The 16,204-nt window shown below is 53.4% G+C and overlaps 5 protein-coding genes across 5 annotated transcripts; all 5 read right to left on the bottom strand.

Moving 5' to 3' along the window:
• Window positions 1-1,033: 1,033 nt before the first annotated feature.
• Window positions 1,034-2,917, bottom strand: JKF63_01433 (uncharacterized protein; the record flags this gene model as incomplete). The annotated part of the gene is made up of 1 exon (XM_067897480.1): window positions 1,034-2,917. One exon carries the CDS (start codon window positions 2,915-2,917, stop codon window positions 1,034-1,036), a length of 1,884 nt encoding a protein of 627 aa, XP_067753637.1.
• Window positions 2,918-3,514: 597 nt separating this feature from the next.
• JKF63_01432 (uncharacterized protein) lies at window positions 3,515-5,164 on the bottom strand (the record flags this gene model as incomplete). Its single annotated transcript, XM_067897479.1, has 1 exon — window positions 3,515-5,164. The coding sequence occupies one exon, from the start codon at window positions 5,162-5,164 to the stop codon at window positions 3,515-3,517; it is 1,650 nt and encodes a 549-aa protein (XP_067753636.1).
• A 764-nt stretch (window positions 5,165-5,928) lies between these two features.
• Window positions 5,929-6,354, bottom strand: JKF63_01431 (uncharacterized protein; the record flags this gene model as incomplete). Its single annotated transcript, XM_067897478.1, has 1 exon — window positions 5,929-6,354. One exon carries the CDS (start codon window positions 6,352-6,354, stop codon window positions 5,929-5,931), a length of 426 nt encoding a protein of 141 aa, XP_067753635.1.
• Window positions 6,355-7,371: 1,017 nt separating this feature from the next.
• On the bottom strand, window positions 7,372-8,124 carry JKF63_01430 (uncharacterized protein; the record flags this gene model as incomplete). Its single annotated transcript, XM_067897477.1, has 1 exon — window positions 7,372-8,124. The coding sequence occupies one exon, from the start codon at window positions 8,122-8,124 to the stop codon at window positions 7,372-7,374; it is 753 nt and encodes a 250-aa protein (XP_067753634.1).
• A 4,881-nt stretch (window positions 8,125-13,005) lies between these two features.
• Window positions 13,006-13,947, bottom strand: JKF63_01429 (uncharacterized protein; the record flags this gene model as incomplete). Its single annotated transcript, XM_067897476.1, has 1 exon — window positions 13,006-13,947. One exon carries the CDS (start codon window positions 13,945-13,947, stop codon window positions 13,006-13,008), a length of 942 nt encoding a protein of 313 aa, XP_067753633.1.
• Between the last annotated feature and the right edge of the window lie 2,257 nt (window positions 13,948-16,204).

Genomic DNA, 16,204 nt, shown 5'->3' with positions numbered 1-16,204 from the left:
CTACACTAGAGCACCACAGAAGCCCACCAAGAGAAAACAAAGACAAATACAACTCACCACACTAACGACGAGAATCGCGCAGGGAAACAGTACGGCACAACAAAAAAAAATGTGTGTAGTAGTGAGTAGGTGCTTGTGGACACAGGCCTGGAGAGAAGAAATGCGACGATAATACACGGAGTAAGAAAAAGAGGATCAGATGCGTCCGTAAACGATGAACATACAAATACGTTCTGTTCGCTTTGGGCGCTTGTGTGTATGTGCGTGAGGGATTGATGTGCGGTTTTGTGTGTGTTGTTCCCCCCCTGCGCCTCCGCCCCCCTGGAGCGTGTCTTTCAAGGCAAACGTGTTGGATCTACATACACATATATATATATATAACAGGGAATTCAGAATTCCACTTTGCCACGCTTATGGAAATCGGGAGCACGCGCACGAGGGCTGGGAATGAGTGTACCCGATGGTCAGAAGATCAACGACTAGCCCAGTCGATAGCAACGTCAGGAGACTTTCAAAGATTTCTCTGTGCAGTGAAAAATCGAGCCGCTGCGGTTCAGCAGCGATGCCCCCCCCCCCAAAAAAAAGAAAATAGGAGAAGACCTGGAGTGATATATGAGGAGCTGGCAGTGATGACGATCCCTCCTTCAAAGTGTGCGTGTTTACACCTGCCCATTCAAAGACGTCGTGAAGAAAAAAGCATGTTACTTTCTGGAACACAGCAATGTGTTTTTTTTTTTTTTGGGGGGGGGGGCGGGGCGCTGCGATGGTATCCGGCGTGAAGCTGTACCTACAGTAGGTATACCTTCCCCTCTCCCCCCCCCCCCCCCCCCCCCCCCATGTGCGTGGTGAAGTTGGTGTCGGCATGATGTCGTACATCATCAGTCTAAACATCACAATAAAACAGAAGAGCATAAGAGGAACGGAAAAAAAAAAGAGTCCCCATCACACGCATATTAGGGGACGAAGACAAGCAGCGCTGGGACACACCACTGTGATCCCTTTTTCTTTTGTCTCTTGTCGTCCCGCTTGTCTATCAGTCGAGTGCGAAGAGGTACCGGTTGTGAAACGCAACGCCAAAGAGAGCCTCGGACTGCTTCGTGACGTTGAACTCTTGCATGAAAGGGTGGCTCTCAGTCGAGGGCTTTTCACTAGCGACTTTAGCCTCCGCATCTTTACAAGTCAGCGGCGGGGCGGTGGCGTTTGAATCAATTGTTGACGAGGGCGATACGGATGCTGGTTTCTCCCCTCCCTTCACGGCGACCGCCTTCCGCTCACGGGGCTGCAGGGACAATTTCTCTCGAATGTAGTCGATTAGTGCGTCCAGCATAGGTTCCGGCAACTTGTCCAGTAGAACATCCACGGAATCTTCTTTACGAATGCGCCCTTCTAGCCGGTGAAGCATACCCGGCAGCTGCTCGCGCGGCATCTGATCCACCTCATCCCGAATAATGGGTGGAATGTCACCCGATTGCACAGCCGATAAGTTGTCAACGTAGCTGCGTCGCTCTGCCATCACCGCAGCCTCCTCCTGTTGCCGACGCTCGTTTTTCGCCTTGACGGCGGCCCACTCTTTTTCACGCACTTCCTGTTCGCGCCGCTGCTCCTCCATCTCGATCTCTGCCACATCACGCTCTGGACGAGTGGTAGGGGCCTGCGTCTCATCCGGCAGCCTCACCGCCAGCTTCAACTTCAACAGTGACGTCTTTCGCACATACTTCGCCTCCACCACGTCATCAGAGACGGGGTAGTCGAGGGTCACTGAGAGAAATGGCGAGGCACCAGGTCTCTTGTTTGACTTGACTGCCTCACCGCCATCCATCTCACCGGATGCCGCCAGCTCCTCGTCGTAAGCCACCTCATCAATGTAGTAGCAGTCCACGCGCCGGTGTAAAATCCGCACGTCGACCTCACGAATTGTTTGAATTCCTGGAATGAAGAGCGTCATCGCGAGCTGAGCAGGAACATTCTCCTTGAAGTACGGATTCGAAGTCGGCCTCTTGTGCGAGGTCCAATCATACACACCCTCAGCTGTCAGATCTTTCACAGCCGGCGCCATCTTCACGGCAGCGGTGCCCTGCGCTGCCGTATTGATGACGGCATCAGACGAGCCTGCGTTGGCGCCCTCGGAGGACTGAACCTCCTGGACTAGTTTGCGACCTCCTTGCGTGCTGGTCACCTGCGATGGGGGCACAGCACTGTCGGCGGCAGTCGGCAGCCGGATTTCGTCTCCCATCGCGTTCGGCTCCTTCGGCTTCGGCGAGAGGCGAATGCGCTGCGGCTCGAGCGTGCCTTTAGACTTGAAGTTGAGGTTTCGGAACTCATCAGAGTTCAGGGTGGGCTCAGATTTTTGCTTGATCCACTGCAAGCACAGGGCGGCCACGAAGCGGCGAAACTCGTGATCCTCACCACAGCGCTTGATTGTCGAGGGGTTGACGATGACGTCGTACACTTTGCAGGGCTTTCCACTCTTGTCCTGGTCAGGCCGTGCTTGGCCGCAACTAATCGGGATTCGGTAACGCATCTCCGCCGGGTCGACATGACCAGCGTCTTCATCACCTGGCTCCATGGGCACGGGCTCCGCGATGCGTGAGTGTTGGCAGACGTTTATAAAAACTTTCATCCCACCGGCGACATTCGTTTTGATGCAAAAGCCGGGGTCCGGTAACACAAACATCCACTGACCGTGCTCGTCGCTGTGCACTTGCTCCAGGTCCCTCTTCGCCTCCTGGATCGTCTCCTCCTGGAGGCGTGACTGTAGGGTGCGCAGCCACTCCTCACGCTTTGGATCGCCTTCTTTGGGCATTGACTTCAGCATGTCGGCAACATCTCCGTTGTCGCCGCTGCCGAGCGCTCGCTGAAAAAGCTCCAGAAACTTTTTGTTTTGCAGCAGCTGCTGCGCTGTATCGTTGGGGTCCATTGCGAGTGTCGGCCCTGTATACCCTGGGCTGAATTGCAGCTTTGTCTTGGTGTGCTGCGCGCGCACGGATGTGTACGGTTTTACTGTAGATCTGCGACAGAATCAATCACAGCGGCAGAAAAGAGGAGAAAAAAGAAAAAGGGGGAACATGACGATTTGAGCAGATGCGCAGTACCGGTGGCGGGCCCGGTGGACTCGCAGACTTTAACGCGCAAACACACGCATACATACAGAGCGAAGGAAGGAGAGGGATGTGCTGTGCGGCAACCACCTCAACACGCAATCGAGAACGACCCCACGAATAGAAAATCGTCGCAAGACTCCTGAACAGAAGCATGACCCAGAGTTTCATATGTCAGCGAGTGTGTGTACACAAAAGAAATTCCATCGGCTTATTCCCACTAAGTGAGGTGTTGAGTCCGTTGCAGCCGCGTACGTGCACTCCTCCTACGGCAAAGGCTCATCCATTTGGTGGTTGCACCGCGACCGACCTCAGCTAATCAGCCTTCCCCGCCCCCTCCATCCTCTACTTCCGTGAATGTGAAGAGCGGGAACTAAAAGGATTCAACCGGAATGCCAAACACGACGACGAGCATCTCACTCGCGAAAGTTGTACGCACCCTTCAGGTCCACCGGATTCGGCTTTCCATGATAGGGCGTCTTGTTCTGCAAGACTGCCATCTCGGGAAAGGCGAGCAATTCACGCACAAAATGATCCAGAGTTGGTGCCACGTAATGCGGCGTCTTCGAGACCGACGACTCGATCCACTCCAGCTCGCAATCCCCAATACTCAGCGTCCGGCGTGCGGCCGGCGCACGGCCGATACCAGAAAGAACATGCACGCTAGTCCACAGTCCGCCAGCTGCGTTGGCGCCAACAATGTCCGTCTCCACGTTGTCGCCCACCATAAAGATAGAGCGAAGTTGATGTGGGTTCCACCCAAGCGACGCGGACACCTGTTTCAAGCGCTGCTCAGCAAATGCATAGGCGATAGCGCGGGGCTTTCCATATTGTTGCACCTGCATGCCCTCTCCAGTGACGCTCTCGTACACCGAGGCCAGCATCTCACGAAACGCGCCCTGGCCGAGCCGCGGCAGAGGCGCCTCTGTGGACCACAGTAAATCGTCTGCCGCAGAAAAATAAGGGGTCGTCTGCGCCCCTGAAACGTACGGGCCCACCTGTCCCCCTGGAGCAAGGAGTATATCCAACACGGTCTGTATGTCGTTGAAGGCGTCCTGCGGGTCACCCATTTGCAGAATGGCGCCAATGACGGGAAAAGGGACATCTCCTGGCGCTGCCCGCTTTAGGCTACCCCACTCCTTGAAAGGCACCATCTCCGGGTGCTCGCACTGGTACTGCTGAATGGAGATGGCCTTCCGAAACCCATACTCGCGTGCAATTGTGGCGCAGTGCGGTGCACCAACAATGAGGACGCGCTTTTCACCGTACTCCGGCACGAGCAGGCGCATCGGGCTATGTGAAACAAGAACCTGGCGCGCATCGATGGGACAGCCCAAAAGTGCAGAAAGCTCCTCAGCCTTTTCGGCTTCACTTTTGGTGCCACCATTTGTCATGAACGCAAAGGGAATTCGCAGCGTAGAGAGTTTTTGAATGGCGGTATCGGCGCCTGGAATGAGACGACGAGTACGGCATACAACGCCGTCGATGTCCATGACTACACCCACAGACCCGTGCAAGGGCCACTGCGGAAGTTGGGGGGCCAGCGAGGAGGAGCTTGAAGCTGTTGGTTCCACATACGTGTCGTACCTGTATGGAATCTTGTCCTTCATGTCGTCTGCCAGCTGATGCTGAATGATCGAGGAATACGAGTCCTGACTGTTGGACGGTGATTGCAATGTCTCACATCCCTTCAATGGGATCCGCAGCGCAGCCTCGTAGGCTCCCCAGGCGGCCATGTCGGCGGTCTCGAAATACCTGCGCGGGGTAGCCCCATAGGGCAGGAAGTTGCGACGCTCCTCGGCGACGGCTGCGTTGTGCGCCTCCATCGCTTCCAGCCTTCGGTGCTCCTCGGGCGATGGGGTATCTTCGATGGTGGCAGTCTCTTCAAACTGCCGCTGACGCTCGATTTCCCTGCGTCGCTTTTGAATTGGGTTGGCGCTCTGCAAAATTCCACCAAAGAACTCTTCGGCCGTCTTTCCATCTTTCTCCCACGGCGGAATAAAACGGCGACTGTTAAATAAAGTGCGGCGCAGCAGCCCACTGTAAAGTCGAGGTGATTTGTGCATTTGCAGCGACCGTCGAGGGACTATCCTTAAAAAAATAATAATAAAAAAAGGTATTCAATGAATCTTCAGCTGGAACACAGACACACACACACACACAGTTGTGTGCGGGCGTGTGTTTGGCTGTGTATGAGAATGAATATCCCCCCCCTCCTGAACAGGCGCCTTTCTACCTCAGTTTGGTGGTTATGGTGGTGGTGGTGGTGGGGGTGGGGATGGGGGGGGGGGAGAGAGAGAGAATCCCCTCGTTTTTTCCTCCTCGACGCCCTGTGCTCTGGCACAAGGAAACAAAGTCAAGGGAAAGAGCACAATGTGCGTGGCCAGATTTTCGTGAGAGGTTGCGTGAGTGTGCGTGTATTTATTTTTTTAATTTTCTCGGGGGGAAGAGGGAAGGTAGTGACCAATGCAAAAAAAGCAAAAACAAAACGACGAAGAATACCGCTGTCCAAGTGAGCACCAGAGCGAAAAGAGAGCCCCGTCGATAATGGATATTAGTTTGTTCAGATTTTACCCCTCCGTGGGCCCACACTCAGACATAGAGAAAGAACTCACAAGGCTGTTGAGGCTAGCTGTACCTGTGATGGCAATGTAAACCTATATGTTGTGGGAGGGGGTGTACGTTCAAACACCGGCGTGTGCGCAACGGGCCCTCAGATCACGTCCGATGCATTTGGAGACACACACATCCAAGTGTACTGAAGTAGCCACCACCACCCCTCCGACGAGCGCGTCAGCGCTTCCCTGCCTTCGTCGTTTTGCTTTCTGCGCTACAGGGCTTTCTTAAGAACGAGTCCTTGTCCGGTTGTGTCAAGTGCCACGTCGTAGCTATTGTGGTTGTAGTGATGCAACACCTGTGGACTCGGCAGCCGACCCCACTGACGGACCCTCTCCTTCACCTGCAACAGGGCCTCCTCTACAAAGATCAGCAGAGTCACCAAAGAGAACAGCACAGCGGAGGCAGCGAGCGCTGACTGGTTCAAGTGCCTCAGCACCTCGCCGCTGACAAACGTATGTCTCACGTCGGCGATGAAATCCTGTAGACCGCTTGGCGGTGTACCAGGGCCTGGTTCCAGCAGCTCAGTGAGCACCAACGAGACCTCGGTGAGTGCCACAAGGGTGCAGATCAGACCGCAGCTCATCACCGCCAGTGCCGTAACAATCACAGATCCAGAGAAGACGAGGCCCTTCCACATTTTGATCGCCAACCACCAACCGACTACACAATAATTCCAGTGATCGCTGCATTCAGCGATCATCACAAATCAGTAGAGAAAAAAAAGGGGAGAGAGCCCCTCCCTCCAGGGGAGGCGGAATGGAGAGAGGGCGGTGGCGCCAGCGAGTATCAATTGAACTCGTGAGGGAGGTGTCAAGTACGGAAAAGGCAGAGAGATGCAGATGAAAGAAAGAGAAAACGGCGTTTACCACCCCGAGGGGGTCGAGTACGCGCATGTTGCACTGGAGCCAAAAAAAAAATCCTGTTTTTGATCAGCTTCGGTGCACCCCTTCTCGTTGCAAAAGCGGCATGAATATCTGCAGAGCGAAGTATTCAAGGGGCATTGAGGGGATGGAAAAAAAAGAAAGAGGGTCGGCATCACTATTTGCCAGTGATGCTTAACATGTGTCTGTGTGTGTCTTTCCTCGACCACTTTTCTTTTTGTTCTTCAAATGACTAATGTGTGCTCTACAGGGGCGGCATTCTGCCCCACCCACCCTAGTACAACATGAAGCGTGTTACCGCGGTGTCCCTCATCGACACCCTTCGCCCGTGTATGGTTCCCCTGTCCTTTGCGTTTGACAGAATATTAGAGATTGCGACATCGACGACGATGTTGCTTGATGATGTGAAATACAAGACAGCAAAAGAACGACAATTGTAAAACGAAAAGCACTCAACTAGGCCGTTACACCCCAATACGTACACCGACCCCGTGCAAAACTGTGCTCGGCCACACACCTCAGCACTGAGGGTCCTCCCCCTCCTCAAGGTGTGTGTGTGTGTGTGTGCGTGTGCGTGTGTGTGTCTCAAATCCCCACCCTTGCACATGAAGGGCACACAGACGCACCGCCAATCCCCCCCCCCCCGCGCGCACGGTCTTCGTCGAGTTGTCCAAGTTTTATCGTAGGAAACGCGCAGCTGTCGCCGCCACCTTCACAATCACCACCATTAACACAATAACCACAGAGCAAAACAAGTCTCACCAGCATGCCTACTAGATGAGTCGCTTCGATTTCAGGTGCTGATGAAATCCTTGAATGTAATCCTGCGTGCGGCGCGCTACCTCGCGCTCCTCATCGTCTTTGGCCTTTGCCCCTAACCACTCCGTCATGTCAGTACCTCGGGCCTCGCCCTGCAGTGTGCCGCGCCGTATTTCAAGTGACCGCATCTCGTTTCGCGACTCCGCTACGGCCAGCGCGCGCCGCTTCCAGAACTGTTCGTGATACATGTTCGCCTCGTGCTCTAGCCGGATTGGGTCTTTCTTGCGGAGCACCTCAATGTCATTCAATAAGTCGCGCGTGCGCTGATCTAGCAAGTTCTCTCCGATTTGAGCCTGCGTCGCCGTCTGCAACTTTGACACGCGGTAACGCGCGATAACCTGCGTGCCGACAAAGAAAAAAACGACACCGACAAACCACTTGTGAAAATCGGTGATGAACCAATACCATGAAGCGATGTGATTGGTAGGATGCACGTAAACAGCTTTGGTAGTGTTGCTGAGCACCACAATGTTTCGCCGCCGCGGTGCCTCCTGCTCCGCGGCGAGGCCCAGCGTGTCTGCCTTCGCGCCAGACCGCTGCTCCTGCCGCCCTTGATCTCGACCCATTTTTTCATCCTGGTGCTGCTGAGCATTTGCTGGCTCGCTTGCATCTGCCACAGCCGCGGTATATCTTCGGAGGATCTGCAGTGCCGAGGCGCTACCGTTGCCCAGGACTGACACAGCCAACACAGAAGCGAAGCGCTTCATGGTGCCAAGAGTTGTCCTTTCCTCCTAGCGGAAAATCAGCTGCGACTAAGACGAGAATCAAACAACAACAGAGAGAACTCAGTGAGTGGTGAAGAGCATCGGCCAGAAAACGGCTTCAATGGAACAGGGAGCACTGTACCCGCCGCGACACAAGAGCTGTGTCGACACCAACTCGTCGAGGCGATGGGGACAGACGCAATAACTTTATACGGGCTCCTCAAGCGCCGTAGTAAAGGACACCCATACGCAACATTTAAGAGGAGGAGGAGGAGGAGGAGGAGGAGAGGGGCGCCATCATGGAAAGCACAGAAGGGCGAAGCGAGGCTTCTTTGTATCCTGCGCGTGGTCGCGTGCTCCCTCCCCTCCCCCGCCACTCCTCCTCTCTTCAAGGGCACATACAGGCCTCTGCACCGGTGCGTCCTCTCCCCGTCAGACCTCTTCATTTTTCTTTTTGCGCCTTTACTTTGCCTCCAACTCAACACAGGCGGTGGCGCAATAAAGTGTGTGAAACAGGATGAAGCGATGTCGCGGAACTAAAGAGAAAGAGACGGTGTGTCGAACTCAACGACGACGACGTGAACCCATGCATAAATATACACACCTACAGGTCGTTATGCGGGATGAAGGCATCATTCACATGACAAGGAGCTCTCGGCGACGGTGGCTGAACACTAGAACAGAAGAGTTCTTGCGTCATTTCCTTTGCCATGACAGCCAAAAGTTTCGCGCATCGCACGCCATTCGGATAACATCATACGTGAAGCAGCGGTACGTCCCCCCCCCCCCTTCCTCCCTCTTCCCCCGTGGGTGGGGGGAATGGTTATGATTCCGTTTGGCGGTACAATGCCAAACGAGCTGGGACCAATATCCGTGGGGTAGGTGGAGGGGGAGGGGGGGGCAACTTAATATTAATCGAAAAAAAATAAACCCCACCCGCACACGAGTCACACTCAGCCATGGAGAGTTCACTTCCCCCTCCCTCCCTCTCCTGGAATATTCAAACACGCGGCGACAAACGAATAGAACTCGTAATGCATGATGGGAAAGCGATAATAGGAAAGATGGGCTCGCAATACTTTCCTGCAGCAGTGACGATAACATGGATTCGACCGACAAGCGGTACTGGCCAATTCCCAGAAACAGAAAGGACTGAAGAGGAGTTGCGGGTGTGGCGACGAACTTTATCCCCCCCCCCCCCACCCTCCGTCCTCTCCTCCCCCCCCCACAGATTGAAAAAAAAGCCACAACACTACGCGCGGCCTTTACTCGACGCGCCACCACCTGAGAGAGACCGATATCCGCTCAGAGGCAACAGAAAGAAAGAATAGTGAAAAGGGGTAATTATTTTGTCAAAGATACACGCGCATACACCGGCAGAGAAGACTCAAGTCGACTCAGCTGTTTTCCACCGGGCGGCTCCAGTACAAACACGCTTTGCTTATGAGTCGGGACGATGAGAACCCGGACATCAACGCCAGTGCCACCGCAGCTAAAAAGAGCAGAGCTGACTCCTGAATCACGTACGACTTGCGTTTCGTGGCTTTACTCAACTTCACCCACTCTTTTTCAACAGAAGGCTCACAGCTCGCTGCATCCGAGAACCAGAAAGCATGACCTACTTCAGCCCCGGTGCACCACGCTGCTGCAAGATGGCTGTGTTGGGTAGTCGCTGCGACTGGGATGATGTGCGATGATGTCGCGCCACCACCTGCGGCTTCGGTCGGTATCTCTGTGATAGCTGCCGCCAGTTTCAACGAAGCAAAAGCTGTGTTGTTAGAGAGGGATGCTGCGTACCAGGTGGTGGCCTGCACATCGAGGAACACCTCACACCGCACCCGTCGCTGGCTGCAGGTGTCTGATCCCCCAGTGTTCTCTAGTGTATCCGCACAGACACAGTATGACGGCACCTTCCCCGACGCCAACGCTGGTTTGAAGCGAAACATGAACTTATTCACTTCGTTCAAATGGCACTGCTGCTCACGTGTTGGAGGCCACTCACTCAGGAAATCCTCCTCGGATATACCAATACCAAGAGCATCGGTCATGGGGGGAATCAGGCGAAGCGCACACGCTGGAGAGACTGAGCTTGGCACCCACACAGCCATCGCCTCCGAGAGATTTCCAACAACCTCGAGAGTCGGATACACGGCAGCGGTGATGCACAGGAGCCGGCTGAAGTCGCCCACGAAGATGCTGACCTCGAACTCCCGCTCCACCTTGTCGCTGAGGTCGGTGGGCGGAATCAGCTCCATGGCATCGAGTCCGCCACCAAAATCGGGAACGAGCATCGCCGCTGAACCTTGGACACCCGTCTGCTCCAGTGAAAAGACTCCTAGGTTGAGGGTGCCGATGGAGTTTAGCTGCGTCGGCTCGCACTCCCTCCGTTCGGAACGAGCAATGGCGTCAGCTTTGGCGCTCGACTCTATGTCTGTTGCTTCCCACATGCTGTTCCTGTTGATAGGAGCTGCGATGGTCAGGGAATCTGTGATGTTCACATAGACGGACTGCGTCGTCGCTGCCAGCGGCATTCTTTTTGCCGTTGACGCGCTCTCCCACGCCGCATCCAAGGCGCATGTGGGAGACATCAAGTCCATATCACTAAACGGTGTAATTGTGTTACTGGTGGGATTCGACCATGTCGACCCCGCGGCGTCGCTGGGTTGATAAAGGTGGTACGCCTGGAGGACCCACGCTGACTGAACACCTTCAGCTAGTCCGCGAGAGAGGAGCAAACTACAGAACACACAGAGGAACGCCAGCAACCTGGAGCGGGCCCAGCGACGAGGACGGGGGACGCGTGGACGCATATTTCTCCTCCTGCAGGGGAGTAGCTGAGGAACGCGACAACCTTATTCGGAAGACAGGGACAAATCGCAGTGGTGATGCAATCCTGTGTAGACACCCTTGGTGATGTTGCGAAGGAGGATGAGATCGTTGTTGTTTCGGGGAAGGGGGGGGGGCAGATGTCAACGATCAGTTGGCGAAGGGGAGTACCACGCGTAGATTTCATTGACGCAAACAAGGCAGTTGTGTAGGCGATACCTGCACTTGAGGAACATGGGGCGAGAGGCAGGGAACATGAGGGAGGGCGGTGTTCGGTTAAAGCCGTTGATTAAATGAGTGTAAGGGGCCTAATTCATCTTGTTTTTGTGTGTCTTCTTTTAGGGGGTTCGATTGCATAGCCCGTGTTCACACATGTGACACAGGACACCACATATACCCAAAGTACCGGTGTTTTTTTTTTTTTCATGGCCTCCGAAGAGCGTCTAAACACACCGCCAGCTCAATTGAGTCCGCGCATATGAAAGAATGAAAGGCGTGCCGATATTTTGGGGAGGCTTTTTTTTGCTTTTTGAATACTGCTTATGGGTTATCCTGTATCACAAACACGAAAAGACCACCTATTGCTTTAAGCTGTAAATAAATATATAAATATATATAAATATATATAAATATATATAAATATATAAAGGTGTGTTGACCAGAGAGCGAGAGGCGCGCATAAAAAGATACTCGTAATAATAGACGTCCGAAGAGAAACCATCCACTAGGAAGAGACGGTGTCATGGGGAGCAGATGAAAGACCCTCGTGATCCTCTGAATCAGTTGACGAGAAACATTCAGGAAAACAGAAAATACTAAAAGCTGAAAAGGCGGGGAAAAGAGAACGCCTAGAATGCACCGAAAGCAACGCACACTTTTTTTTCACCCTCATTCTGCCCATGCTCCTTTCCTCCGATCAACAAAATGATTTGTAGGGGATGGCGGGGGATAAAGGCGCAGGATCAACAGGCTTCTCTCAGACCTATATGGAAGGAAGAAGGGGGTATATAGAAAAAAAAACACGCACACACGCGCACCCCCCTTTTAGAAGAGAGAAAAAAAAGATGCATCCGCTATTCTAATTGGCTTGAGGGGAAGGGGGTGGGGGGGGAGAATAGAACAATCACTTTGTGTTGGCGAGATGGATGAGGACACGACTCTCTTTCACACACACATATTCAAAAAAAAAGAGAGGGGCTCAACAAATAATAAGAGGAAGGGAGGCTATGTCAAGTGAAATATGCAAGACAGTCGGATGTGCACTAAACATGCTCGACCACGTCGATTACGTGCGAGGAGGAATGACGAAGAGAACAGGGTTGCCTTAAAAAGGAAAAGCCGAGAAATGGTAGTGATGGGTTGAACGGGAGGGGGGGGGAAGAGGGGAAGAGTGGAGCGTACTCCACCAAACACATTTCAACACACAACACGCAAGACTCAAATTGGAAAAAAAAATCCTCACCCCCTCCAAAAAAAAAAAACGGATCGAAAACAACTGAGCACTGAAACGCACAAACCCCTATCACAGACCGCGTGGAATCACAACAAAGAAACACAACAAGGGAAACCGGAGGTGACCTCGTCAGTGAAATAGAACTACCCACATGTACAAACATGCGCATACAACATCCAGTTTGAAAAACACACACGAAAAAATAAATACATCAAAACATGTCATTCCCCCGCTCGTGCTGGGTTCATCTCGAGCTTCATGGATAAGAGGAACAAGCTCATCACAAAAACTGGCCGTGTTTTTTCCGCCCCAGATGCGATCGAGCTCTTCTCACAATGGTACGAGTCATCATCATCATTCCAACACCCAGCGCGGCAACCAAAGACAAAGGAGGCCGCCGTCTCTTGAAGTTGTGTCTACGAGCAAATCCTTTTGTTTTTCTTTCATGACTGCGCGCCACACCCGGTTCCGATTGCACGTTTGCCTGTGCCGCTGCATTTGCCAACAGCAACTCTCCGGGAAAGTGGGGGAGGGGGAGGAGGGCGCCCCTTGAGTGGTGTCGAGTTTATCCAAGAGGCGATGCCTTATGCCGTTGCCTTGTTTCTTTACGTTGATATATCGAGCCTAGTGAGTGATGACAACTGCATGCATCCAGAGGAGCTCATCGCCAGAGATTCGGTTGACTCCAAGGCGCGCTTCGCCTCCATCCATTCACGTACATTTTCCTGTCGCTTCTGGTCAATCAAGCGCTGCACGTCTTTGCTGTAGTGGGGGCAGCAGTTGCTCAACCTAGAGGACACAGAGCTGCTGTTGCTAAGCTGGCCAACACCGAGACAGTCATCGTTGATTTGGTTTGTATCTGCTGACATGAGGTTCAGGCGGCTCAATAGCCGCGTTGTTGTCGAGGTGATCGTTGACGCTGTCGAGGGTGACAGCATCATCAAAGAGCAGTCAGAGGTGGTGGTGGAGGCACTTTCAATCAGCAAAGACGTCGACTGGTTGTCACTCTCATCCACAACAAGTGTCGATCCCAGTTGATTCTCGCGTCTACAGCGTAGCGCAGCGTTCGCGGTTGGATTAGTTTCCTTCAGTGGAACTTCACCGTCAAGTGGGTTTCTTTTGAACAGCCCCATGGGATGGGAAGCTTGGTCTTCCCTTTCCCTCTTGCCGGTACACCTACCCGAATCCTTTGCGGTCTCCCCTGCCTCGTACGGATCTTTGCTGAAGGGCGAATAGACCGTTGGTTTAGTGTTAGTTGTGCTCGTAGCCGCCCCAGACTGTGTACCGATTGCAGGCTCTCTTATCGACTTCGAGTTGCACGCCGATAGGCGCAGTTTACAATGCCGGCTGTTGCAACTCTCCAGCCGCCGTCTATCCTGACGCAGCTCCCAGCACATGAGGGAGTGCTTCGCCAACGCAGCGAGTACGAGGCTGCCAACTAGTATCACCCACCCGTACAGCAGGATGATCTCTAGGAAGCCATTATGGAAGTCTGAAAAACCAAGAATGAACTGACTTGATGACCCGGACAATCGAGTGTTTTTCATCGCTGGTATAAAAATAATACGCGACTACTCCAGCTGACGAAGCTGCGTGAGAGAAGTGGCAGTGACCGGGCGGTACAACACGAGGTAAAGAAGAGAGAGAAATTCAATATGTATATATTTACACTAATATACAAATAGCTAACCTACTAATCTGCAGAGCATATGAAAGATGCGCAGTTACAAATGATGCCACGCGTCCAGACTCCCAAGGACGAACCCTACATAAACTGACCAACAGTCAAGACGGCAAAAAAGTCCTTGGCAGGGTAGTCCTTTGTCCGTCTGTGAGTATGTATGTAGGTGTGTGTGTGTGTGTGTGTGCGTGTGGGAGTGTGTCTCTGTGAATGTGAGCGTGTATCTATCTGCAACAAGGAGCATAAACCGCGCAGAGCCAAACAAAAAAGAAAACAGACACACAAGTAGAGAGAAGCTGCACGGAAAACGAGCGCCGTCCCACGCTGCCGGAGAACACCAAAAAAGGTGAAGAGGAATGCGACAGTTGTTTCTCCAGTGTTCGTGTTCCTGAAGAGAACATGTAGCCTGGTGTTGTTGTTCTTGTTGCTCTTCTTCAGCGGCGGCGACGGCGTCCGACATGCCAATGTGTGTGTGTGTGTGTATGTATAGGAGTAAATTATACCTCCCCTTCCCCTACATACCTTGTTACGTACTCGCAGGCTCACCACTGTATTCTTCATAGCCCTGAACTCAGGAAAATGCACACAGACAGGTCGAGGAGTTCCGTGTACAGCGTCCCGCCCCCCCCCCCCCGTCCCAGGGGGTGGGATGGGACGACAGACAGCGAAAACACTGACACCGATTATGATCAGGAGATGCGAAATAAAACAAATGTCGTATACGCGTACCTATATGCATGTATTATATGCAGCATGTCCAGGTTACCACACACATAGCATCAGGCATGCGCGTAGCCCCCCCCCCCGCGCTTCCCTACTTCTCTCCTGTCGCCACATCAACAGCATGCGGGGAACGGGCTCTTTGCATTCCTGTTTAACCCCTTCACTAAACACGTGCTGCGCGATCGGTGCAAGACGGACCTGCGCGGAATAGATGCCTCGCGCAGGGGAGTTGCAGTTGGGGTCCTGCTTGAAAGCGCAGGCGCTGGCTCCTGTGATGCTGGTAACAGTGAACGCGCAACGACCGGGTCTGCATAGCCTGCCCGCCGGGTGTCATGAAAGGTGGAGTTCTCTCTGAGGGAGTCCCAGGAAGGTGAGGTGCTCTTATCCCTCCTGGATCCACAGACGTTTGGCAAGACTGGATACAGCGTTGCTGGAGACAGGTTGACCCGAAGAAATTGGCCTGAGCGCAGAGTGGTAGTACCCTCAGCACGTTTGGCAGTGGATGGGTGCAAACGCCGTCACGACTGCACATCTCTGTGGCACGGCGCCAGCGGAGACTTGTCCGTAGACAGCGTGCCCAGGGGGCAGGGGCTGCAGGATCCTTGCTTTCCTACACAGCGTGTACCCAATCCCTTGGCATCCCTCTCCGCCCCCCCCCCCCCACGACGCGAGCATGTGGACCACAAAGCTAAGAAAGAGAGAAAAAACAAACAGAAGGCGAGCAGAATAGGCGAAAATGCTTCACTCAAAAAAAGGGGCGATCGATACGCGAGCACATCACACATGCACAAATATGGGATACGGAGGGCATACAAGTACCACAGGGGATACACAAAGCACACCAAGGGGGGGGGGGCATATCATGAAGGCAGAGCAGCTGAAGCCTGCGAAAGAGAAGCAGCGTACTGTGGTTCTTTGCAGCACTCATGAGAAAAGAGGTGCCAACTAGTAAAAAAAGGGGGAAAACTATCAGTGACTATAGCACTATAGGCCATCCCATGCTGTGCTCTCAACTGTCGAGGGGGCTTAAGCGACAACCTCCAATCCAAACGCCCTGAGCACTGAGAGGGGTGTGCAGTGGTGATGGGGTGTCAAAGGATTGAGATGAAAAAAAAACAAAAGGATACCGAGCGCAAAGAAAAGCACGACGCTGGGGTGAAAAAAAAGGGGGGGAGTGTGCTAAAAATGCGAGGGGGCCGTCCGCCGCGGTATATTTTCGTGCGTGGAAAGGCAAAAAAAAATGCGCAGGTGCTGGCCCACGCCGGAGCGAAAAAGGAGGAGGGGGAAGTCAGAGAGGCTCTACGGGGGAGGAGCGTGCCGAGAGTGTCCTTTCCCCTCTCCACGAAGGAAATAAAACCGAGGAAGTGGAGGGAGGGAGGGAGGGAGGGGAAATGGGGGAT

Source organism: Porcisia hertigi, chromosome 35 (assembly GCF_017918235.1).
Source record: "Porcisia hertigi strain C119 chromosome 35, whole genome shotgun sequence".
Taxonomy (NCBI): domain Eukaryota; phylum Euglenozoa; class Kinetoplastea; order Trypanosomatida; family Trypanosomatidae; genus Porcisia; species Porcisia hertigi.
This window is presented reverse-complemented; position numbering and strand designations above follow the sequence as displayed.